Source organism: Talpa europaea (assembly GCF_964194135.1).
Source record: "Talpa europaea genome assembly, chromosome: 14".
NCBI lineage: Eukaryota > Metazoa > Chordata > Mammalia > Eulipotyphla > Talpidae > Talpa > Talpa europaea.
The window spans coordinates 88,001,982-88,028,236 of NC_140082.1; the positions used below are offsets into that span (position 1 = coordinate 88,001,982).

The following is a 26,255-nucleotide window of genomic DNA, read 5'->3' on the forward strand; positions in this document are numbered from 1 at the left end:
AAAGACAATCTGGAATTCTGTAGCCTTGATCTTCCCGCCTTCCTGAATGTCTACTGCAAACGAATAGACTGTCGTCTCGGGCCTGCACTGTGTTCGCAGACCCTGCGTGATTGATAACCACGACTTAGAGGTTTCTTAATTTTGGCGTAATTTCTTATTTTATTCTCATTTCATTTTCCATTTCTGTTTCAGTAACCCGGGTCATGAAACTTACTCCACAGCAAGCTCCGTTATATGTGAGTAAATAATGACATTTAAATTTTTTTTTTCTTTTTCTTTATCGAGGTAACACTGGTTTACAAAACTATATAATTTAGGCGTACAGGTTCACACTCCCTCGGAGGTATGTTAACTACTCAGTTCTTCCCCCTCCCTCCATCAAAGCACCCATAGTCCTTTACCCTGGGCCATTGGGTCCCCCCATCACTTTGTTCCCACCCCACCCTCACCGCTCCACCTCCAGCAGCCTCAATTCTGCAGTCATATTTTTTTTATATATATATATATATATATATTTTAAGATTTATTCATACAAGAACCGGGGTACAGGCCAGATGCGCAGGAGAGTGAGAGAACTCACCAGAGACAGAGCGGGGAACAGAACAGGCAGACTGACTGAAATATACTGCTCGGGGGAGCAGCGGGCGAGGCAGGAGAGGTCTGCCGCGCCATGTGGGACACTTGCTGGCCGGCCACGATCAAACCCGGGCTGTAGAGGCTGCAGACAACCGCCTGCGCCACCAGGGGAGACCCTCTGCAGTCATATTTCTAAGATCTATTTTGGTTTAGTTTTGTCAGTTTCTTTTTATTTTATACTCATTTATGCTGTTCACTTGTTATAAACTCATAAATGCTACTGTGTGTTTATCAAAGGAATTCTTAACTTTTTAAAGATAATACATGAATTTTTTTGATGTAGTATATTTCAGAAATTGAATTTGATTCTGTAAGTACCACATGACCAAGAACAGAGAGTACCTGTAACTTGGAAGGTGACCTGGTTGGGCCTGTGGGATGGTCAGTACTGGGGCTCGTCCTCCTAGGGTGCAGCTCTGTAAGGGCAGCCACAGAGCCTTCCTGAGGCTTTGCGAGGTGCCCCATGTTGCAACTAGGTGGTGCTCTGTCTTTGGCAAGAGTGCCATCTACTTTCGCACTGGTGGAAGCTCACACCCCATCCCCTTAAAGTAAGGGAATTACCTTAAAGTAGAGGGAACAGACAGATGAATGGATCCAGGTTGTAAAAGGTAAACCCTAGGTGATTCCCTCTTGTTGTTGTGAGAATGAATCAGCTGACTTGGGTTGGTGAAAGTGCCCGTTTTAATGAGGCTCTAACTTAGAGGCATGGCCAGGTAGAGCTGCGAGAGGCCAGTGGGTGTTGGGTGGGTCTGGTCTGGAGAGGGTGAAGAGATGTCTTTGATGGGGCCGGCCTGGAGCCAGGCCTCGAAGATTAACGTGCATGTAGTTGGGTGAAAAGTCCTCAGAATGTGTTCACGAGAAAAGGCAGGTGGACAGTGAGGGGTGTCTGGCAGCAGAGCTCATGGGTGGTGGGACGGGACTGGCCAGCTGACCTGTGCTGCGGAGCGGGGACAGAGAATCCAAAAAAGCGGGCGGACTGCAAACCAAGGCGCCGGGTCTGTGTGACCACTGGGGAGCCTTTGATGTTGTTTATTTGAAATCTGCTGTTCATTTTATGTCTGTGTTTGTAACCACGCTGTGTTAAGTCACATCCTTTTACAGTCAGGATCACTCCTCTGCTGGATGGTTTTTACGTTAAATGTAACAGCAGGGAAAATGTGTCTCTGAAGATCGCTTATGCACGTCCTTTCTCTCCAGACTACCTGAAGACAGTTTATTGTGCTCACCAGTGAGTTTACTCCTGAACTGAACCCATAAGAATTTAAAAACAGGGCCTCCCCAGTGGCGCAGCGGTTGAGCGCTGGGTTGCAAAGCTGCCTGCAGCCTCTGCAGAGCCGGTTCGATCCCCGGCTGCTCCCCGGCCACCGGAGGAGGGTCCCACATGGCGCACAGACCTCTCCTGCCGCCCGCTGCTCCCCTCAGCAGTGTACTTTGGTCCTTCTGCCTGCTCTGCTACCTGCTCTGGCTCTGGTGAATTCTCTCACCCTCCCGCGCTTCTGACTATACCCAGTGCTTGTATAAATAAATAAAAATAAAAAATCTTTTAAAAAAAAAAGAATTTAAAAACAGCAACTTTGTTGAGCTATAGCTCACACACCCTAAAACTCACCCATTTAAAGTTATGATCCAGTGGTTTTTAGTGTATTCACAGTTGTGTGATTGTGACTATTTTCTAGCTTCAGCGCATTTTCATCCCCCCAAAAAGAAGCCCCTGTCCCATTGGCAGTCACTTGCCATGTCCCCAGGCATCCATTTAGCCACTTTCTCTTTTTACCCATCGTGGCAATTGCGTGTAAATGGAATCATGTAATAGGTAACCTTTTGTGACTGGGCCTTTTTCACTTAAGTAATGATTTTAAAATTCATGCAAGAGCAAACATTGCCACTTTGTTCCTTCTTATTAATGAACAGTACTTCATTGTAAGGCGCTATCACATTTTATTTATCCGTTCAGTTGATAGGCATTTGGGTTGTTTCCACTTTTACGGTTTAATGAATGCTGCTTGCTCAATAGTAATTTTTTTGTGGGTAGGCATATATTTTCATTTCTTTGGGGCATATATAGACTTAAGAATACAGTTGTTTGGTTATATGGTAACTCTGTTTAACACTGAGAAATTGCCAAACTGTTTTCTACATTGGCCACACCGTAATACACTCCCAGAGCAATACTGAGCATTTGTTTCTCCATATTTTGGCCAACACTTGTTATTAACTGGTTTTTTGGGTTTTTTTTTTTTTTTTTTTTTTTGGTTGTAGCTAATCCTGGTGCATGTGAAGTAATATTGTTTTGGTTTTGCATTTCTTTAGCAGCTAATGATTTTGTGCATCTTTTTATGTGCTTATTGACCATCTCTGTGGGGAAATAGTCTGTTCAGATTTCTTGCCTCTTTTTAAATTGGGTTGTTTCCTTATCAAATTGTCAGAGTGTTTATATATTCTGACTGCAAGTCCCCTAGGATGATTGTCTTAATTGCGTATACAGATTGTTCATTGCTGGTGTATAGAAATATTACTAATTTTGTAATTTGATTTTGTATCTTTGCTCTTTTTGTATCTTTGTTCTTTGCTTCAGCCTTGCTGAATTTCTTAGTTGTAGTTTTTAGTGATTTCTTAGGATTTTATATATATATATATATATATATATATATGGTTATGTCCCTTTACAAATTGAGATAATTCTCTTCCAGCCTGAATGCCTTGTCTTTCTTTCTCATGCTTAGTTGCTCTGAGGAGACCCTCCAGTACAGTGTTGGAGGGAAGAGGTGAAAGCTCTTCCTGGCCTTATTTCTGATCTTAAGATGCGAACATTCAGTCTTTGGCTATTTAAGTACGATGGTACTATGGATTTTTCATAGGTGGTCTTTATCAGGCTGAGGAAATTCTGTTCCCAGTGTGTCTTGAAAAAGTATTCAGTTTTGTCAAATGTGTGTTTTTTCTACCTATTGAGTTGATCCTGTGGGTTTGTTCTTTCATTCTGTTAATATGGTGTGTTATTGATTGGCTTTGAATGTAAAACCAACCTTGCATGAGATAACTTCCATTTCGTTATGATGTATAATACTTCTTAATATGTCGCTAGATTGACTTTACTGGTATTTTGTTGACTATTTTTGTGTATATACATAATGGTTATGTTTCTTAGTTTTCCTGGGATGTTTTTGTTTGGTTTTGGCCATTAAAGGTTTCTAATGAAGGGACTCATCGTTCTAAGTAGTTGTCATAGGCAGAATACAGGCTCCCTAAAGCATGTCCATGTCTCGGTCCTGTAAATATCCAGATGTGACTAAGTTAAGGATCTTGATGTGGGATATTACCTTGAACTATCTTGGTAGCCCAGTGCAATCACAAGGGTCTTCATGAGAGGAGTCCAAATCATGGATGGAGACTGCTAGATGCTGTGCTGCTGGCTTTGAAGGTGGAGTAAGGGGCCATGAGCCAAGGGATTTAGCTTCTGCACACTTGAGAAGCAGGGAATGATTCCCCTAGAGCCTCCAGAAGGAACACTGCCATGTGGGCCTCTTTATCGTAGCCCAGAGCAAGTTGTTGGGGATTTCTCATCTCCAGAACTTAAAGACTTTTTTTTTTAAGCCTGTGAGTTTTTGGTAATTTGTTGTAACAGCAGTTGGAAACTAATTGGTGAAAGTGTGAAGGATAATTTAGAAGGAGAGAGTGTTATAGGGCAGCCCCGATATTGAACGTGTTGCCTGGCTGTGGGTCCTCACCTGCGCGCTTAAAAGGGACTTATTAATACTCCACTACAGGCACACACAAAAGGTTAATAAAGGGTTTATTTACAAGGGAAAAGGAAGTAAGGAAAATGTACAACTCAGGGAGAAAATAGGGAAATAAAGTCTTTAATGCATCCTATCCTATCCGCCAACCTGGAAACCCAAAGTCACTCTCAGAGCTGGCCGGACGCTGCGAGCTGGTGGAGAGCCAAAATGGGGGAAACCCCCCCCCCCCCCAGCCCACATGTCTGGCTTTATATCAGCCTGACTGCTTAACCTTACCCTCAGGTCCCAGCCACCTTCCCTTGGGTGGTGATGGGATTTGGAGTTCCCAGTGTCTTTGACTTTGGTCTGGGGTAGGGGTGGAGTCCACAAAGCCTGTGTGGAATTAGCTTTCGGACATCCTTTTCCCCCTAACAAGAGTAGAGGCAGAGAGATCCCATAGGAGCGTTCTGATCTTGCTGTCATGCAATTAAGCCTTTCAGTATTACCTGTGTCAACCTCTCTGTTTTAGAAATGAGGAAATGTGTTCTGAAGATGATGTCTTATTGGGACCATAGCTCATTGGTGCTAAAATTGTGATTTAAATCTTTATTTTTTGAACATGCTCGTAGAAATCACAGTAAAGCATGATAAGCTTGAGAAAGTTAGGGAAGCAAGACTCTTTATTTTTAATTTAAATTTTATTTTTATATTCCCCGTACAATTACAACCCCCTTATTTTGACCCCAACCCCTCCTTTCCCCACCCCCACCCCCCATAGAGTGTCTCTGGTTCATAGTTGTTTGTTGACTTTGATATTTTCTTTCTTGTAGTTATTCTTTTTCCTGGTCCCTTATTTAGGTTTTCTAGATTCCTGCTATGAGTGAGACCCTCCGGTATTTTTCTTTTTCTTTCTTGCTTATTTCGCTGAGCATGATCCCTTCCAGCGCCATCCATGTTGCTGCAAATTGCATGTGTTTATGTTTTTTGATGGTTGAGTAATATTCCAATATATGTGCCACATCTTCTTGATCCAGTCATCTGTTTTTGGGCATTTGGGTTGTTTCCAAAGCTTAGCTATTGTAAACAGTGCTGCTATAAACATAGGGGTGCAGGTGCTCTTTGGAATTGATGTTTCTGTGTCCTTTGGTTAAATACCTAGGAGAGGAATTGCTGGATCCTATGGAAGTTCTATGTTTAGTAGGTCAAGAAATCTCCACACAGCTCTCCATAGTGGTTGGACCAGTTTGCACTCCCACCAGCAGTGCAGGAGAGTTCCTTTTTCTCCACAACCTTGCCAACGTTTGTTGTTGCTAGTTTTTTTAATATGTGCCATTCTCACTGGTGTGAGATGGTATCTCATGGTAGTTTTGATTTGCATTTCCCTGATTACAAGTGATGTTGAACATTTTTTCATAGCAAAACTCTTTAGAAGTCAGTTCTGAGGAATATTGCATCTTGGGTCTGATCATGTGTTTAATTGGACAGACTACTGAAGAAGGGATTTTGAACTCTAGCTTTCAAATGTCTGTCAGCAAGAATAACTAATTGGACAATTTCTTTCTTTTCAAAAGGAGAGTGACAATATACTTGATCCTCAATGAATTAAGTTGCATTGCAGGGATTCTGCTCTTTTGATGAAGAGTAACTGGGATAGGAAGTCCATTGGAGGAAGCCGCATCCCTTCACCCAAAGAGTGTAATAAGCAGAAGAGAGTGTTGAAGTTTCTCTCTTAGTTATATTTGGAATTTCCTTGGGGGCGTCATCAGCAGTGAACTGCTAGTAAATAAGGCAAAACACTGGATCCCAAGGAGAACTTTCATCTGGGAGTTAAGGAAAACAGGCAGGTTTCCTGATAAACATTTTAGTCATTCCTTGAAGAAAACTATGTCCCTGTAAGTTGTAGTTGTGAAATTGTAAGGGAGGTTCCAACTGTAAGGAAGGTGGGAGGTGTTGACTGTCCGGACGAAGCTGCTATGATGAAAGGTCACCGAGGCACGAGCACGGCCCTGGATGGCCCTCGGCACCCCATCTGTGGGTTTAGTGTGGGCAGGCTGGCCACGCCTCCCATCAGGTGCTGCTCTCGTCTGTACAAAGGTATTGATCATTGCCAGATGAATTGAGAAAGATTGTGCGATTGGCTCCACTGGGTGATGGTGAGAAAGACTTGACATGTTTAGTAATACCCTGTCAGAATGGTTTGGGGCAATGAAAAAGGATAGTGTCAGATGCGTGAAATCTTTAAAAGAGACTGCAGGATCGAGGGCTGTATTAGGTTTGGGAGTGGGGGAACGTGAAGGCGTGCATACGGAGATTGGTGCGTGAGTGACGGTTGGTGCCTTGTCTTGGAGGAGAACCTGTTGATGGGCATGTGAGTGTCCCTCAAGGGCTGGAGAGACAGGCTTGGGATCTGTGGAGCAAGGAAATTGGTCTTGAAGTAAGGTTTGAATTATCTGTAAGAAATGGATACAGGAGAGTGGATACAGGAGAGTGGATGAGCTTTGAGAAGAAAGGCATGAACTAGGCTAGGAATCGGGTGGCATTTGCACCTTTTAACATTTTATTCCTGGAATTCTTTCATTTCAGTCACATGTCAGGATTGAAAGTGAATTTTGGGCTAGTGCTGGGGAATTCATTCTTTCATTCAGGCGCCAGCCTGTCCCAAGCTCTGTTCTTGATGCTGGTGATTTAGCTGTGAACAGAGCAGACAATCCCTGCGCTTCATAGGACTTGCGTTCTCATGAGGAGAAGGCAGACCACGCCTAAGTAAGAAAACATACCAGGAAGGAAAAAAAAAAGGGCCATTTGAGGTTGGATGGTCACAAAAGGCATCTGAGGGCTGTGCCATCTAGCCTGAGACCCGAGTGACCACGAGCCAGCCATGTGAAGATCTTGGCACAGCGTACTGGCCCCAGGGAGCAGGTGTTCTCATGGGAGGGCTCCTTGCATGCAGAGAGAACCATGGCCGGGTTCAGCGAGTGTAGGGATGTGGGGTGTGGTCTTTCTGGGGTGTACTTGGAGGCTTGGGGAGAAGATGGGGCAAAGCCTGACCTGCAGCGCCTGGCAGACCTGGGCCTGCTACCTTGCTTGGGCCTGATCCCGGCCCTGCGTGTCCTTTGGAACTTCAGAGCCTCCCATGACTGGGGGGCTCCTAGGACACAGGTGTTTCTCCTCAAGTGGAGCTGCTGATCCTGGATTCCTGTGCAGCTTTAACATAATATTTTGGGCTACTAGTATTTTGGAGAAATCGTTTCAGTACTTAGCGGTCATCCTTAAGATCCATGTTTTAGACGTAAATTGGATCTTAAACTTAACTTTTTTAGTACTGTGACTCATTTCTCAAAGGGGAGTGTAAAAGAAATTCTGCTTTGTTTTTATATTCCTTCACAGCTGAATTGGGGGAAAATTCTGTCTTCAAAACTTGCTACTGTTTGTCCATTAATGAACCTAAATGGTATGTGACAGGAACGTACAGTAGTGCTGTCACATATGGTTTTCTGTGATTACTTCACCTGTTGGTGTGACCCTCCCCTGTATCACTTCTACCTTTCTAGAGGACAACTTCTTAAACAAAATGAGCTCCTGTTGTATCGTTCTTCCTGGCTTCAGAAGCGGCACTTTACATAATTATGTCCATTGGTTCCCACAACTCCCCTGACAGCTGCGCTGTCTGCTCATCTTGCTCCAGGAAAGAAACTGTGAGAGGACTTGTCCCGTAAATACAGAGGGTGGGGTTTCATCCAGAAACTGTGACTTCTCAGATCCATTTGCTTCCGTGTCCCAAGCTGTCTTACAGAATTGCCGTCCACCGTTGCTCCATAAGACACACAGATCTTACAGCACTTCCTATGACGACTTGCACAGTGCTTTTCTCCTATAAGTAAGCCAAGTGTAACTTTCTATTTCACATATCTTTAAAAATTTTAAATGGTTTAGTTGAAATCACTTCAAATTTATAGGGCTCTTACAAGAATACAACTTCTATTCATCCTCTGTGAACATTTAGTTATATTTATCGCCCTGTATTACTTTTTAAAAAGAATTGTTTGAAAGGTGCAGACGTTATCCCCAACCTTTCCCCAAATATTTCAGCATATATTTAAGAACTAGGATGTTCTCGGTCATAACCCCAGTGCAGTGAACAAAAGCAGGAATTGTAGCATCGCTGTAGTATTCTTATGTAAGTCCAGCTCCAAGTTTCTCTAATGATCCAGTACCGTTCTTTATAGCATCCTCCGTGCTCCCCTGTCCAGGATTTAATCCAGAATGGCACATTTGTGTCGTTAGTCTGTTAGTTGGAACCAGTTCCTCTGTTTGTCTTTGTCTCGCATGATAATTGAAACAGTATAGAGCAGTTATTGGTAGTGGTGTGGATGTGTGTGTTTTGTCCATAATGATGTTCTTGACATCAGGAGGGTCTCCCTATGCAGCACCTGGTAGCAATTTATTTTAGAGATGTATTCTGTGGGATAGCTAATTCATGTAGTCACTTAGTGAAGTGAAAAGGCATGCTGGAAATAGTCTTCTATCTCTCGAGCCCTGAATTATTATCTCTAATCCTTTCGAGATTTATGACCTGAGCCACTTGTTTACAGCAAACCATGTGACTACAAATATTTTTTATTAACACAGAACATGTACCCTTTGGCTCTAGAGCCCTCCTCCCTGTCAAGATAAAAACAGACCTTGCCCAGAGTGGGTAGGGTTGAGGGAAGCTGTCAGATGATAAAGGAAAAAAACTAGGCTAGTGAAGCAAAGGTTTGACATTTATAAAATAAACAAAACAGGCCCCACCACCACCCCACACATGGAGCACTGTGACCCCGCGACCTAGCAACTGGACACTTAGCAACACCAAACATCCTCCCGTCCCCCACACGAACAGCTGAAAAGGAAGCAAGGTCTTTAAACTTCCTAATGAGGAGGAGGAGGAGGAGGAAAGGATGTTTGATGCCTCTATTCTCAAGTCCCAGGTTCATTCTAGAAGAGATCTGGCTACACCAGACCTAAAAGTGTACCCGGCGCAAGGAGCCAATCTGTGTTAGATGTCAGGAGTAAAGAGACCCGAGTTAAGCCCATGCGCTGCACACCAGGGAAAGTCACTTCCTTTCTCCGCCCATGACCTGACTTTTCTGGAGAACAAGTCTCCCACCACTGGTTCTGTGGGCGCGAAAGCACTTTGTGGGAGTCAGGGCTAGAGAGTTAAGTGAGCCATTGCACGGTAGGGTCCAGCCCAGGCCTCTAGGTAAGTGAGGAGGTGGAGCTGCAGAGAGAGCTGGGCAGGCAGCAGGAGCCGCAGGTGTCTAGCCAGTGACAGGAGGCAGGCAGCCAGTCGACTTGAGCTTAAGATTCAGAGTCCCTGTGTCGAGCGGTCGGTGGGCTCAGCAGCAGTGGGGGAGGAAGTCTCGGAAGGGCTGAGCGAGAACTATGGCTGGGCTCCTCTTTGGAGGACTTCATAGTAAAGATTCGACTGTTTAGGCTGGGCTCCTCTTTGGAGGACTTCATAGTAAAGATTCGACTGTTTCTACGGGCTGTAGACACTTTCAAGAAGAGTCGCTAATAGAAATTCCTCCGGGTGGAAAAAGAAGTCAAAATGTGTCACGTAACTTTGGATATAGGCAAGTCAGGAAGAGACGTCCGGAAGAATAAACTTGGTCAGATAAATAAATTGATCTCTGTACCTAGACTTTCTCAGAAGATGGGGGACTCTCCAGCCAAAGGAAGGTCTCTGCCCTGAACAGGGCAGGGAAGCTATTTATGTGTGAAGTGCAGCTCCTTCAGCATTTCGGATTTAAAAGCATGTTCCTCACTGGACACGCCGCACTTTATGGCAGTGAGTGTCCAGAGTAGATGACTGTGGCTAACTTTGACCCAAAAGGTTTATTTTGGTGGTAACTTGTTAACTAAAATAGCCATAAGAACCCACTTAAAGAAGGAAAACTTGAGGTGTATTTTACAAATTCTTCAATTATCAACTTGTTGTTTTGTGACCCAAGACTGATGCCTCTTGACGACTCGCCTCTGGGTCTCCACCAGGGAAGCCAAAGGGCATATTTCCTCCTGCAAATTCAATACTTAGTGAAACCAGAGGGGCACTGCGATGTGAAATGTAAATTCTGCTCCAAGGTTATATATGGAATCATTTTCATTACCTGCCATATGTTTGGGATAAAATCGACACTTATTAGATTTTCAAGGGGAAGAGCCATTACAATTACGAAACAAATTTCCAGAACCCCAACAGATCTGGTTTATAATGCTCTCCTTCCTTTCTCCTTTTTCCTCAGTGCTGAATGTTTCTGCATGTAACTGCCTCTGGGCAGAGGCACACATGTTGACTGTAGAAGGACATCATGAGAAAGCCTGTCTGACCCCAGATGCCTGCATTCAAAATAGACAAGACAAAACAGTACCTGACGAGTATACCCCTTTCTGTTAGACTAGGGGCCACTGCTTGTGGTGAGGCTATTTCTCTGTTCTCTACCAAGAGAGAGGCAGATGGACTGGAGGACAGGGGCTGGTGAGGGCCTTCTCTTACCATCACTGTGGGTGGTGATTGCACCCACAATCACTACCCTGATTCAATCTCTACAATGTAAGGTTTGGTTAATGCAACTTTACAGTCAGGGCAGGGAGGATTCAAAGGGGTAACTAACTCCCCTAAGGTGACACAATTGTGGTGGACATAGAGTCAGATTCCCTTGTGTAAATGGGCATTAAGTAAATTCCCATTTAAATAAAGGAAATCAGAAAAGCATATCCATTTTACTCAAATTTAGATTTTGAGAAAAAATGGAGGCATGTCCTGTCACCCCACTGAGTTCTTGTTGACTCTGGACCTCTTGTGTTCAGCCCAGTGGAGACTTGGACATTTGTGCAGTGGAGTCACGTGCTTCTGCGTGCTGGTCGGGACAGGGCTCGGAGTCCAGATGGTACCAGTGGGTGAAAGGGCAGACTGTCATGGAGCTTGTTGTGCTCAGAAAGAAGTTTTACATTTTTTATCAATTAAAAAGTTTTGCTCTTTTGTTCTTGAAATTAGTGCACTCGTATTCTTCAGATAAATGCTCAGAAGTAGGGTAGCTTGATCATCTGGTATTTCTATTCTTACTGCTCAGGACAGCATTATCACAATAGCCATGAGCTGGAAACAGCCTAAGTGCCCATTGATGGAGGCGGGGAGAAAGGTGATGTGGTGTAGACACACGATGGAATACTACTCAGGCATTAAAAGATGAAATACTGCCATCTGCAGTGACATGGATGCACCTAGAAGGCATTGTGCTAAGTGAAGTAAGTCAGAAGGAAAATGACAAACACTGCATCATTTCATTTGTATGAACAAGGCAAAAACAAACTAAGATGATAAGAACAAAATAGTAATTACCGTGAGGGAAAAGGTGAATCGGGTAAAAGGGATCGGCTGTGTGTTGAGGATGGAAACTGGGCTGCTGGTGATGAGCATAGCGTCGTGTGTTTAGACACCCACTATAATGCTGTAATCTGAAATCTATATAGTGTGAGCTGGTGCTACTTTTATTAAAAATTTATTCTTGAATAAGCATAAAATTGCACATAAAGTTTTGAAGTGCCAAGGCATTTAGGTTACCCTCCTGTTCTCAGCGGCCTCCTTGTCAGGAAGAGGGCCTGTTTGGTCATGGCAACCCTTTATCATTGTGCCTGGAAAGTGTGTTTCTACACCCAGAGTTGAAATAACCTGGCTGTGCCTCTCCCTTGGCTGCTAGTTTATATTTTGCTCCTACAGGGACAGCTTTATCGGCCTTCTGATCTCTTAAATGAATTACCTGACTTTGCCTTAACAATGCGTGTCCAAAGGGTCTGCTCCAACTGGTGGCCCTTTCCAGCCAGATCTGGAGACTGTATTTAAATAGCAGCACTTTGTCATTAGTGCCAGAGGAAATAGGAAGTCAAGTGTTCCTTAATCTCACTTTTGATAGTCTTAGAGTAAGAACTTCAGTTTCCTTCGGTTGGACTTTTAAACAAGTCTCCAGAAACATGCTTTGAAGTTCATAGGTTTGACATTTGCAGGTAGCGTTTTCTTGTCTTTCCTTGGCATTTTCAGAGTAGGTGAAGTTGCACAGGGCCTGAAGATGTCCAGGATGTTTTCACTGTGATGTGGTATTGCCCAAGCATCTGAATTACTGGGGGGGGGGGGGGGGGTTGAGGGGTTGGGGTTAAAATTTCCATTTGGTTCTACTCAAGAGAAATTTTGATGTCCCAAATTTTGATGTCCCAGAAGATTAAAATGTAATGAATGCTCTGTCCCATTCCAGGCATTCAGCAGGTATTTGTGAAGCTCTTGTGAAGTGAGTGGAGGCCCTGGTGTTAGAGAGGTGGATTACCTCATAGGGGCCTGGGTGCACAAGCAATACCTTCTTGACAGTGAGATGAGTATAGAGGCAGCAGCAGCTGATAGGAAAAGGAATGAGACTATCCCAAATGAGTGGGAAGCCTTCAGGAAAGGAAATGACCTTTGAAGTAAGACCGAACCTGGTGTTACCGGGGGTGGTGAAGGACAGGTCCTCGGTCCTCTTGAGCTGCTGGGCTGCACGGCTGGTGTTGGAGAATAATTGGAGATGAGCTTGTATAGAGCTGCTCTGTATAGTATTCAGTCACAGGGGGCTGTTTAATTAAAATGAAATTAAAAATTCACATCCCCCACTGCAAAGTGCTCAGTTGCTGCGTGGGGCTGGCTGATGTCTACCAGGTTGGCAGTGAAGAGACAGCCTATTTCCATCTTTGCAGAAAATTCTGTTGCCTGCATGGAACGAGGCGGGGGCCATACAGGGTTTTTACACCATGGATGGGAGAGCAACTGGAGTTGTTTTGACAGGGCAGATAGCATGATGAAACTGCTACCCAAAGAAAATTGGTCAAGAGGTGTCTTGAGTAGGGTAAGCGTGGCGAGGGCCTGTTCAGTCACTGCTGCAACAGATGCGCCAGTGATCAGGCTGTTAAGGATTTATTGCCTCGTAGAAGGACTGAGAGGATCGGAACCACAGATTAGACCACTGAGGATTTAACATGGGAGGCCCAGGGAGAACGGTGCAGCAAGGAGTGAGGGCCTGGGAGCAGGAGCCACCTCTCCGGCGGCCTTACAGGTGGTAGCGATGCTTGCATGAGGGGGTCTGTGCGAAACACGTTCACAGATGATGGATGAAAACCAGGTGATTTTAAGAGACCCTTCTCCTTCCTTTGCCACGGTGCAAAAGCATGCGGACATTCTCTTGTGCGTCACACAGCTTCTGCATAGGCACTTGTGTTGGCAGTTCTCTCCCTTGCTGGCTTAGAAATGGGAAGGGGCTGCTGTGCACCGAGCACCTTCCGTGTAATCTGACCTGCACATGTTACCTCCTTACCCTTGTGAGGCCTGCCTTATACAGGACCATAGCAGGGAACAGATGAAGCAGGGATTTGGACTCCAAACTTGCTCTATTGAAAACAAGTCGGCCTGTTTTCCGTTGGTTCCGCAGCGCTTGATGCTACCCGCTCTCGGCCTGGTCCCGTAAAGCCTGATGCTGACGTGCTGACATCACCTCTGAGTTGGAAGTTATCTTTCCCCTGAATAGTTCCGTTCGCCATCCACATCCGTAGCTGGTTTGTGGGCAGCATAAACAACAGTATTTTGAGGTTAACATTTGGGAGTTTAAAACCCCTACTTGTGGACCCCCCGCTGAGTCGGTGGTGCCTCAGGTAAGCCAGCCTCCGCCTTATAAAATGCTCTCTGCAGCCTTTCCTCCGGAATACAGGGAACCTCTCAAGCTGCTGCCCCCGCCCCTCCTCCAATATTTCAGGATTCATTTCCTGTCACCTCTTTTTTTGTGTGGGACCCTCGCCAGCGGCCGGGGAACGAACCTGCGCTGCAGAGGCTGGGGGCAGCTGCAGAGGCTGGGGGCAGCCTCGCAGCCCAGCGCTCAACCGCTGCGCCCCCAGGGGAGGCCCTCCTGTGGCCTCTTTCTGTGAAGCCCTTCATGAATCTTCAGCTTTCTGAGTCTCTGCCCCTCCTCCCTTCACGCCCCTCCCCTCTGTACAGACTTTCTTGTTGCTTCTCAGACACTTCAGTGAGCGCTGCACTTTTTTACCGGCCTCTTCCCGGTTTGCTCTGCACATCTTGAGGACAGAGAACCATGACTTACTGTTCTTGCTTTAACCTCGGCTTCCCTCACAATGTTGGCCTCGAATAGGTGCTCAGTGTTTTGGATTGAATAATCAAAGCTTTGGGAAGGAGCCTCGCTCTATGCATGGCTGGCTCTAAATGTCCGATTAGCCCAAGATGAGACAGACCCTTCTTGGGTAAGATTTATGCCCTTAAGGGAAGGCCACTGTAGATCATAAGAGATGAAACCACACGGGGCGTGGTGACCTGGAACCAGGCCCAGAACCGTCACTTTGCTTTGATCCCTAAGATGGGGCCTCTTGGAGAATTTGAGACCCACACTCGGTGAAAAACTTAAGTTCCACCCAGCTGGTTTAGTACTTGTGTGTTGTGTGTGGGCCGTTCACTTGGAATGCTCTCTGTTCGCTGCTTCCAGTCCTAATTTCCTTTTATTGGTCTGACAAACCTAAGAACGAGGAGGAATTGTTTTTTTAGGCTTACAGGAAGGGAAACTGAGACAGCAAGATTTATATTTTAAACTCCTAGTCTGTTGATTATAGGACTAAAGATTTTTACTGTCCTCTTTGAAATGGACCATCATCTGAGATAAAACTGTCAGGTAGAGTCATCAAGTCACTGGGGGTGTAACTCGGAGACCCATAAAGAGCCCCGTCGGCAGAGGAGGCCAGGGCTGTACTCCTGTCAGCAGGGGTGGGGAGAGTCTGCCTTCTCTGAAAGGCGCACCATTTAATTGATAAACAGTCTGGTGCTGCGTGTCTTTAGTACTTGGCTCATTCCTGCACGTTTCTCCTCCAGAGCCTCCGACTGCTCCCTTTTCTGCAGGGATTGTAGTTCAGGGTTCTTGTCCTTGAGTGTAGGGAACATCATCTGTACTTGCAGAGTTTGGTTTGTCTGTCGACTCCTTTTTCAACCAAGAAAGCACAAAGGTCTGTGTCTGGACTAACTGCTGGCCCCGTGGGCTCTGCCGAGCACCTGGCAGCCAGGGTGGAATTCCCAGCTGTCCCTCTGTTATGTCCTCAGAAGGAAATGCGAGTTTTATCTCACTGCTCAGCAGTGGCGCATTCCTTTTTTGGTTCATGGGCCCACCAGTCTGACTGTGGGCTCATTTTCCACCATTCTTGTTATCTGAAGTTAGTTCAGGGCCAGGAGTCAACTTAACCTACCCTCGGGTGAGTTGAGTTCTCTCTCACTCCGCTCCTGCATTTCTAAATTTGACTTTGAGTCAAGTTCATTAGGCTTTGCTCACATCGCCCAGTTTGGCTTATCTTGTGTGGGTGAGGGACCCCTGCAGAATAGTGTTAGGAAGCTACTGCTGTGGCTGTTTCCTCCACCAACCCCTGTTCTGCAGATCTCCGTGAAGCTGCTGTCTTATCCTTGCTGTATCTGCGGGTAGCGGTGCGTGAAGCCAGGGGCTGTTGCTGCAGATGTGTGAAACGAGGGGATTGCAGGGCTGCTTGAAGGCAGAGTGAGACAGTGGGAAGAGGAATAAGTTGGGAAGAAGGGGAACCATTTCCTTCCCTTACCCCTCTGTGGGGACAGCCCCCGTGACGGGTGCGGCAGGCCTGCAGGTTCTCACACGGCACACGCGGAGGGCAGGGGATCCGGGCGCACCCACTCATACACTGCTCTCTGCGCATAGCCCCAGGGTTTCTGAAGTGCCTTGTGGGGGGCAAGGCTGAAAACGTGCATTTCTTACACGTTTCTGGGCGAAGCTGCTGGTCTGGGAGAAGTCATGCTCGAGGAAAGGGCAGGGGCTGAGGAGTCAGTCGGTGGGCGTGTCCGTGCCAGCCCTGCGCAGCCAACTGTGGGAGCCTGACGTTCCTCTCTCCCACCCTGCGGCCTCTCCCCAAACCATTGGACTTCAGCGAGGGCTGAACAGGGCTTCAGAACGACCACAGCATCGACTGATGCACTCCGCTGTCCCCTCTCAGGGGACATTGGAATTCTAGCATATCACTCGGATGTCCCCTCTCAGGGGACATTGCAATTTATTAGTGATTACGGGGAATTGAGGTTATTTCAACGCAACTTTTTGAGACATGCATGTTTCCCTGAAGTTTTATCTTGAAATGGCACAAGAAATTAAATCAAAATAGCGTAAAATGGTTCGGAGTGCGAAGGGTTAAGAAGCCTGGGAAGACCTATGCGCTACAGTAGTTTTTATCAAGCCGCTTATTTCTTTTTAAAACTTTGACACTATGAAAGGAAAACTTAAAAAATTGAATGTTCATGTGAAATGATTTTTACCAGTCATGCTGGGTAGGAAAATGTGACTTCCCTGAAATGAAAGTATTTCTTACTACCTTTGTGGTTTTTAAGTACTGTGGCTTAATGTCTGTATAGCTGTTTTTATCAATTACAAAGCATAAAAGGCTTTATGAAAGGTTTATAATTTACCATGAAAACTAGTCATTTTATTTATTTTTTATTTTTTTAATTAATTTATTTATTCAAGCACTGGGTATCGTCAGAAGCGTGGGAGGGTGAGAGAATTCACCAGAGCCAGAGCGGGGAGCAGAGCAGGCAGAAGGACCGAAGGACACTGCTGAGGGGAGCAGCGGGCGGCAGGAGAGGTCTGCGCGCCATATGGGACCCTCGCCGGTGGTCAGGGATCAAACTGGCACTGCAGAGGCTGCGGGCAGCTTCGCAACCCAGCGCTCAACCGCTGCGCCACCGGGGAGGCCCTGAAAACTAGTCATTTTAAAACTGTGTTCTTTTATGGCTGTTATTCGGAGTAATTCATGAACCTATTTTTTCCATTTAGTTAAAATTCTTCACCCCTAATTAAAAAAAAAAAAGAAAATTTATCATACTTTATTTGGTTTTGTTTGAGAGACAGGTCTTACTAGAAGAGATTATAAGGTAAAAACATGGAGATTCTGAAAGGGAGACTATTTTTACTGAGAGCGAAGGGAACATTTATTTTGTGTCCGCTGTATGCGAAGTGCTTGGCATACTTCTTCAAATGCTAGTCCTGACTCCAGACGGTTGTTCCAGGGGATCCCGTAGTACCCCACGTCAGCGTAAAACCTTTCAAACATTTGTGGGCAGCTACGCTGGAGGCAGCACTCAGCAAGCATTACTGTCCGTGTGTTTCAGAATGTGAACATGATAAACACAATTTCTACCCTCAATGAGTTTATAATCTAGCAGTTCCCAAAAAGAACTTGAGTCACTAAGAAGAGTCACTAAGCCAATAATGAGTCAAGGGATTCCCAAGCCCGTGGCCTGCCTCCCTGAGCAGCAGCGCCTCCCCTTCTGAATTTGCAGCTTCTGAGCCTGCAGCTACTTTCTTAATCTTGACGTTGTTCGCAGGGTCCCACTTGCCAGCTTCGAAGCTCTTTTTCCCATGCGCTCATGGTTCGTCGAGTTCTGGGTCAGGAATGTGATGTGTGCGCTGCAGCTTGACATGCTGAGTCCCCGCCTCGGCGCTGCTCACAGGGGGCCCGCCCAGGGACCCGAGGAGGAGACTGTGCTCTAGCGGGGCTGGGTGGGGCGCGGCGGGTTAGGTCAGGCCGGGATCCTTTCCCCGAGTCTGCCTCCCTGCTCTGATCGCCAGGTGGGAGCAAGTCGTGACAGGGAGAGGAAGCAGTGCCCCGTGGTGGGGGAAGGAGGAAGAGCGCAGGGCTTTAATGTCCCGTGGGTGCTGGGGCTCTCAGTGGCTGGGTGTGCTGGGGCGAGGGAGGGGCGGTTCTGGGAGGGAGACGGACTGGGCTGGAGAAATGGGCCGGGCGATGGGGTGGCGGCCTCGTTCGCGTTCGCCGTCACTGAAGGGGGTACCTGCTCTGGGGTGAGGCTGTTATGCTGTTGGCGCCTTCCAAGAGTTTCCAGAGAGTGGTTTGAAGAGAGGGTATTTGGGCCTGGTACTGCTCTGGTACTGCTTCCCCGGGCGTGAGGGCAGATGAGGAGCCCTTATGGATGGTTTCAGAGGAAAGTCCTGGGAACCCACAGGGGTAATAAGCACGAGGAGGGAGCGAGGAAGGGGAATGGGCTGCAGACTTTCCTTGCAGTGTCCCCATCTGCTCTCTGGTCGGGAGACAAGGCTGGGGAGCCAGAGAGGTGGATTTCTCTCATTACCTCCGATTCTTTCATCACATTTCTGTCAAGAATTAATAAAAATCCTGTCTTTAAAAAACAAAACAAAACAAAACAACAACAATCATATCTGGGTCTTTTAGCAAAGGGGAGACTGTCTCTTTTAAGTGTTGACCTAGTTATTCTAGCCGTTCCAGAGAGTTGTGAAACATTTGTGAGACCGGGAGAGGCCATTGTGGTTTTTTTTTTAAATTATTATTAATTTTATTTATTTACTTACTTAAGTCGCCAGTCAACACCCTGCCACCAGCTTAGCTTTCCTTAACAAGCATGGACTGAGCGGCCGGGTTGAAACAAAAAAAACCCACCTCATGCTCTTAGAATTTTTGAAACAAAAAGTTTAAAGAAAAATTGAAACAAACTGTTTTATTTATTTTTATTTTATTTTTCATCTCAGAATGGCATCTGGCTTCATGAAACAAACTGTTTTAGACTTAAAAAAAAAAACCTTTTTCTTTTTAAAGAACACTTTCCATTAAGGAGGATCAGGCATGAAATGATTTCCAAACTTTTTGTAACTTGATTCTTTTTCCAGCCGAAGTTTCGAGATTCTTTCTCATTAGGGAGAATGGCTCTAAAGCCAATCAATGCAAAGAACTCAGCAGATTCTTGAGCGCCATCTGCTGGTTTGATTTTTGACTGTATTTTAGTGTCGTAATGATTAGGAACTGGAAAACAATCTGAATTTTGACTATTAGGTAGTATTTAGAATTTATTAATGTTAAGTTAGTATTGGGAAGGGGGTGATTTGACTGGATTATGAGTATATGTGGTAAAAAATGAAGTCAGGCTATATATAGGACTTCATTGACCTGTATATTTCGCAAAAGATTTATTTGGGCAGATAGAAATAAAAAGTAATTTTATTAAATGTCGAATAAGTTAAAGTCACCAAAGTCCGCCTGTGTGTATAGAATGAATTTAGTTTATTCCAAAGTCCATACACTTTGACGTTGGACACCTGCAACTTGTGTTTCACGCAGGCTTCTGCTCAAATGTGACTTCCCCTGGCAGCCTCCCCCCACGACCCTCTCTGCCTGTCTCCTACCTGCATCAGCCCTCACCCCTGCTCCAGGCATACCCTGCTCCCTTGCCTTGTCTAGTTATTGTAATAGAATGTGTCCCTGCTGTTGCTTTTCCTAATTTGATTATCTTACCTGCTAAGTGTAAGTGCCATGAGGCCAGAGGCATCATGATTCCCTTGTTGTTAACAGGGCTTCACACATGTGTCATCGGTAAATTGTAATGAGTGAATTCATTTTGCTGACAAAATGCTTTTCCGGCTGCTCTTGATCGAGTCTGCCACTGTTAAGGGACTGATGCTGATCTGATTCCCGGGTCCCTGCCTTCCCTCCTGCGTTAGCTGTGTGCTGATGCGCGCGCAGTGAGGAGCGATTGCGTTTACGTTAGTCGAAGCAGAGCAGCACTGAAGATTTGTCCGTATGGGGGGACACGCGCGCATACACAGAGTGATGGTGTTCATTGCCCAGAACAATGACTCCACTTTGGGAACCACAGGAGCTGCTTTTAGGGCATATTGAAGGACGGAAGCGAAGAGCCCTGTCCACCGTGGGGTTTGGAGCTGCTCCTTCTGGCAGGCCATCTGTCCTGGGCACGGACGCAACATCACTTACGTGACTTGTTTTCTTGAAGACATTTGGTGTTCTGCTTTGTCATACTGTGCCTGGTAGTTCCGTCTAGGGCACCCCCGTAAGTCAGGCCCCGCAGATGGGACTCTGGTGTCCTCCTGTAGTTGAAGTCGTGCTATCCTTTCGAATGACTGTCAGTGCAGAGAAGACCACGGGATGGCACTTCGGGGGCTCGCAGAGATAGAAATACAAGATTGAAGTGTCTTTGGGGTTGATAGCAACATTTTATCTGGTGTTTAAAAACTCACATGTGAGTTTGGATTTGGTTTCTGGGCTTTCACCTCCTCCCACTTTTCAGTATTGTCCACTCATCACAATGCGCTTCTTTCAAACAGAATTTGAAATCAAGCAAGAGAGAAGGCTTCCTCCAGCTCCTTGCAGTGACCCATGTTTGGGATGGCCTGTGGGTGCCCTCCTTATCCCAGGGCAGACGACTCCTCCAAATCCTGCTTTGCCTGCTCCTGGCCTTGCCCACTCTGCTTTCAAGAACTGCATGCATGGCCTGTGTCGTTCTACCTTGAAAGGCCATGAGCCCCAAGAGGGCAGCACTGTCTCATCTTTCCGTCCTCAGTACTTGCCATAGAAACTCATCAGTGCTCACCCTACGCTTGATTGAAGAAAGTGACCAGCAATACAAGCTTAGTCCTTTTTTAAAATTTATTTATTTATTTTAATATATTAATTTTTAAATATTTTACATCATTGTTCATTTTTAAACAATAGTTGCTCCCCCCCACCCCCTCAGGTATAGTCTCCATGGAATTTCCTTCACCAGTGCACCCGTGCACCATCACCTCAGTCCCCTGTGCTCCTCCCTCCCTCTCTCTGATCCCTCTCCCTCCTCCCCTGCAAAAAAAAAAAAAAAAAAAAGCAACAACAAATGTTGGTGAGGGTGTGGAGAAAAAGGAACTCTCCTGCATTGCTGGTGGGAGTGCAAGCTGGCCCAACCACTATGGAGAGCTGTCTGGAGGTTCCTCAGTCTACTAAAATTGGAGCTACCACATGACCTGGCAATTCCACTCCTAGGGATCTACCCAAAGGACACAAACACATTGATTCAAAAGAGCACCTGCACCCGTATGTTTATTGCAGCACAATTTACAATAGGTAAAACCTGGAAACAATCCAAATGCCCATCTGACTGCATCAGAAAGATGTGGCATATATACACAATGGAATATTATTCAGCAATCAAAAAAGATAAACTCATGCCATTCGCAGCAACATGGATGGAACTCGAAAGAAATATGCTCAGTGAAATAAGCCAGCAGGAAAATAGGGGAACCAAATAAGACATCAGTGTAAAAAATAACAGTACAGAACAATACAAAGCAAAAATGGACAATTATAAACTTAGTCTTTTGTTTATTAGATAGCATTGTAAGTTTTGCTTGTGAAAAAAGATCGAATGTTTTTATTTAACCCAGGAAACATCAGTTGCGCACCTGCTGTCCATGATGCCTTTGACGAGATGGTGGGTGCGGGAGTCTCTCCCCAACTCACTGTGAGGGCCTGAGCTCTGCAGAGGTGAGGGGGTGGCGTTGTTCCCCAGCTTAGTGGCAGTGGCCGCCAGCATTTCTCCACAGAAGCTTTCTTGGTTGTACCCTCAAGGTAGAGGTCAGGCATTCACATGCTCTGTGCCTGGCTATGCTGGTGTTTATGCTAATTAGGGTACTGACCACGGGACAGTCTGTCTGCAGACTTGTCTGTTTGGGCTCCTGGAGGGCTTTAGCCTTTGACCTAAGTGAGCAGATTATTTTGAAAATAAGTTTTTTTCTTATAAAAATAACCCATCTTTATTTAAAGAGAATTGGAAAACACAGAACCGTATGAAGTGTGTTAAAACTGACCATCTAGGTCTCACTCATAGCAGGAATCTAGAAAACTTAAATAAGGGACCAGGAAAATGAATAACTATAAGAAAGTGAAAATCAAAATCAACAAAAAACTATGAACCAGAGACACTTTTAGGGGGGCGGGGGCGGGAGGAGAGGGATTGGGGTCAGAATGGGGGGGCTGCAATTGTATGGGGAATATAAAAATAAAATTTATTATTTAAAAAAAATAAAATGTTAATAAAGTCTCTAAAAAAAAAAAAAACCTGACCATCTAGGGCTCACTGCTCAGAGCTTCGGGATCTCCTGTCCTTCCTTTTCAGATGTGTTTGGAGCACCTGTCAAGGGGAGCACTCAGAGACCGGAGCCTGCTCCTGTGGGGCTTACGTTCTTGAACTGAGAATAGCTGTTTTATTGCTTGATACAACAGACATGTGACATGGGGGGGGGTTTCAGGTGTGCCATGCACTGATTTGGTATTTGTGTATCTGTAGCGTGATTACCACAGTAGATTAACATTCATCCCAAATAGTTAAACTTTTTCCTTGTATTGAGAGTTTTCAAGATCTGCTCTCAAGAACTTTCAAATACACACGTTACTGAAGGCGACTGAAGCCCCCCAAGCTGTTGCTTGTTGCGGTACTGTACGCGTCACACGTTCCGTCTATTGTATCTGTCACTTTTTGAACATTTAGCATGTGTACACTAGCACTCTGCCTTATCAGCTCTTTAACTCTTGCAGCGACGTAAGCGCTAAGGATGGTTTTGTCCTCTTAGGGCACAGAATTAACCTACCCCAGGGAAACGGCTAGAAGTGATGAACCATACTGTGATTCTAACCCAGGTGGACTGATGTCAGAGACCATTCTCTAACCCACTGTTGTCTGCTAATGTGCTACGCACCAGCTTTTAAAGCCGGAAAACAAACTGACTTAAGGTGATGAGAATAGTGAGCTCTCGGGAGCCAAGCCTGGCAGCGTTATCACCATGGCCTGCGTGCACGGCACTCCCACAGCAGCCCTGCCCCTCCTCATTGGCACAGCCTCTCTTTCCCGGGGCTGCCGTGGCTTACCCTTGCCTCCCCTGGGGAAGTTCTCCCCTGCTGTCCCTCTCCCGCACTGCTGACTCTGTTTTCTTTCTTCCTTCCTTCCTTCCTTCCTTCCTTCCTTCCTTCCTTCCTTCCTTCCTTCCTTCCTTCCTTCCTTCCTTCCTTCCTTCCTTCCTTCCTTCCTTCCTTCCTTCCTTCCTTCCTTCCTTCCTTCCTTCCTTCCTTCCTCCCTCCCTCCCTCCCTCCCTCCCTCCCTCCCTCCCTCCCTCCCTCCCTCCCTCCCTCCCTCCCTCCCTCCCTCCCTCCCTCCCTCCCTCCCTCCCTCCCTCCCTCCCTCCCTCCCTCCCTCCCTCCCTCCCTCCCTCCCTCCCTCCCTCCCTCCCTCCCTCCCTCCCTCCCTCCCTCCCTCCCTCCCTCCCTCCCTCCCTCCCTCCCTCCCTCCCTCCCTCCCTCCCTCCCTCCCTCCCTCCCTCCCTCCCTCCCTCCCTCCCTCCCTCCCTCCCTCCCTCCCTCCCTCCCTCCCTCCCTCCCTCCCTCCCTCCCTCCCTCCCTCCCTCCCTCCCTCCCTCCCTCCCTCCCTTCCTCCCTCCCTCCCTCCCGCACTGGGTACAGTCAGAAGCGCTGGAGGGTGAGAGAATTCACCAGAGCCAGAGCAGGGAGCAGAACAGACAGACTGACGAAGTACACTGCTGAGGGGAGCAGCGGGCACTGCAGGAGAGGTTTGCCTCACCATGTGGGACCCTCGCCCCGTGGCCGGGGACTGAACCGGCACTGCAGAGACTGCGGGCAGCTTCACAGCCCAGCGCTCAACCGCTGTGCCACTGGGGAGGCCCTGCTGACTCTTTTCAATGATGTGATGGCTTTAAAAAAAAATTTAAAAACCCTGATTTATAGCGTTAACAGTTTCAATACTGCAGATACTCCCAGTGTTCGATGTCAAGGCTGTTAGTGCCTCGTTGCTGAACACAGAGGCGGCAAGGTGATCGTGCCGGGAAGCGGTGTGTGGTAGCGCAGCATTTTACTAGCATTTCTCCTGTGACTGTAACCCTCCAGAGCGTAGGTGAGCGTGAGACGTGGTGAGCACTGTCAGAGGGATGGGTTTTGAGCATTGCACTTGTTAATATAATTTAGTTGTAAACCTGCATCATTTAGTTTTTAATCATGGCAGTGTTTTACAGCCGACTGGCAGATTTCCTGAAAACGTAGCTGTCCGCTCTCACGAGCCTGTACAGTTCCAGGGCGCACAGTGAGCTTGGCGCCGGGCCCCTCTGCCAGCCCGTGTGGGGGATGCCGTCTTCTGTTCAAGACACGACCGCCGTTCCTTTCCCCTTCTGTGACGAACCACTCTGGGCATTTCCCTGATGTCCGTCTCACATCTCTTCTGTTGCCAAGGCCCTTCACCTTCCAGCTGTCCCCACACTGTCGTTCACTGTCTCGGGGAAACTGAGGCTTGGAGGATTTACATAAGTCTTTGCAGATGGCGTTCAAACCCAGATTTGCCCGGGCTCGGTCTTAACGCTCCTTGCGCTCTCCCTTTCCCGGCGGGCTCTGTTAGAGGCTGTCCGCCTTGGCTGGAGAGTGGGTGGGGGGACAGGATTTGTGGGATGTGGAAGTTTGAGTCATTGCTGCCTCTGGAACATAGAGCTTGGGAGGATTCTAATAAGCGCCTGCATCTCTGTGCCTTATCTTGTCCGCTTACTTCTTTGTCTAATCACCTCCACTCGAATTTCAGCTCATCGAGGACCGAGATCTTACTTTCAGGTCATTCGTGTTCAGTGCCTGGGCACTCGGCGGCACGTAAGCGTCCGCAGTGTAGATGCCCCATTAGATCTTCCGTTAAATTGAACTTTTCCTAAGCGGGGCTGCCGCGAGGGGCCTTCCTAACACAGACCTGCCTGTCTTCCTTTCCTAGGGCGATTGTGTTGTCACCGTCTTGCTCACTGAAGAGGACAAAGTGGAAGATGATGTAGTTTTTTACTTGGTGTTTTCGGGTTCCTCCCTCCATCACTGCGCAAGCACGCGGAAGGTCAGTTCAGACACGCTGGAGACCATTGCTCCTGGTGAGTATTTGGCGGGAATCTCTTCTCTTTTTCCTGGTTCTCGAGCTCTTTGGAGGCTGTGACTATACTCACAGCCCTGGCGTGCTGGGACTACCGCCTCATCTGTATCTTAAGGGCAGTTTAAAATAAAAAATCTCGTTTCTGTTTTTACTTGTTCCACAAAAATCAGAATTAAGAAGTAAGTGAAAGTAAAGTGGTATCATAAATCGTGAAAGGTGTAAAAATCAGAATCAGTAAACAAGTTAATGTATTGCAATGTCGAGGCTTGGGGAACATGTTTACCCAGGTGGGTGGTTAGAGCTTCGAGTGGTGATGGTGACGTGGCTGCAGGTGAGTCTGAGGACCCTGACGATGAAAGCAAAGGTGAAACATAATCACACTTCCTTGAGGGAAAGCCCTAAAAAGTCTTACGTAAAAGCCAGACTTTCCCAAGTTAGCAACTCATCATTTTGGTGCTGAGTCACTGTTGGATTTACGTTTGGCAGAATTTAAAGGAAAATGTTTATGGATTAAAACATTCGTTTTAATGTTTCAGTGGAGCCAGTAGTCATTCCTACTCCTCCCAGGCTCGGCTGATCCAGAGAAGACTATTAACCTACCACAACATGTGAAAATGCATTGATTTGTGTTTGGAGATGAACCTCTTTTATGGACCTTGCCACAAAGTTAACAGCTGGCCAATTTTCATCAGAATACAACAGGGGAACCCCTGAGAAATGCTGACAGTTGAAATATTTTTTAGAGGACACGATGCACTTAGCTCTTAATGAAGCATTTCCACTTTGTTGGAAATAGATGGTATAAAAATTTTTAGTTTATGAAGCCCTTTCAACACCTGACCTTGGTGGTATTGAATCAGATTGTTGGTTTTTTGTTCCCGTGCACGCTGTTTTACATAAATTTCATGTCTGATAGCTGCCAAATTACAGAAATTTCACTATATCCAAGAACTGGGTTTATGACAATTGAAAGCTGTTCTTCCTCAGCAAAAATGATTTGGGAAATATTGAATTCAAAGATTCTTCTTTCTCCCTAAAGTTTTAGGGATGTGGAAACTAACAAGAAGTTCAAGATAGATACTGAT

At 46.3% G+C, this 26,255-nt stretch overlaps 1 protein-coding gene across 1 annotated transcript in view; it reads left to right on the forward strand.

Moving 5' to 3' along the window:
* Positions 1-203: 203 nt before the first annotated feature.
* LOC311183606 (A-kinase anchor protein 13-like) overlaps positions 204-26,255 on the forward strand; it is a gene marked incomplete at both ends in the record, with an annotated part of 100,902 nt that continues 74,850 nt past the window's right edge. The window contains 2 exons of the mRNA XM_084253150.1: positions 204-236; positions 25,024-25,171. Coding sequence (XP_084109276.1) covers positions 204-236; positions 25,024-25,171 — 181 coding nt within the window. The remainder of the gene's footprint in view (positions 237-25,023; positions 25,172-26,255) is intronic.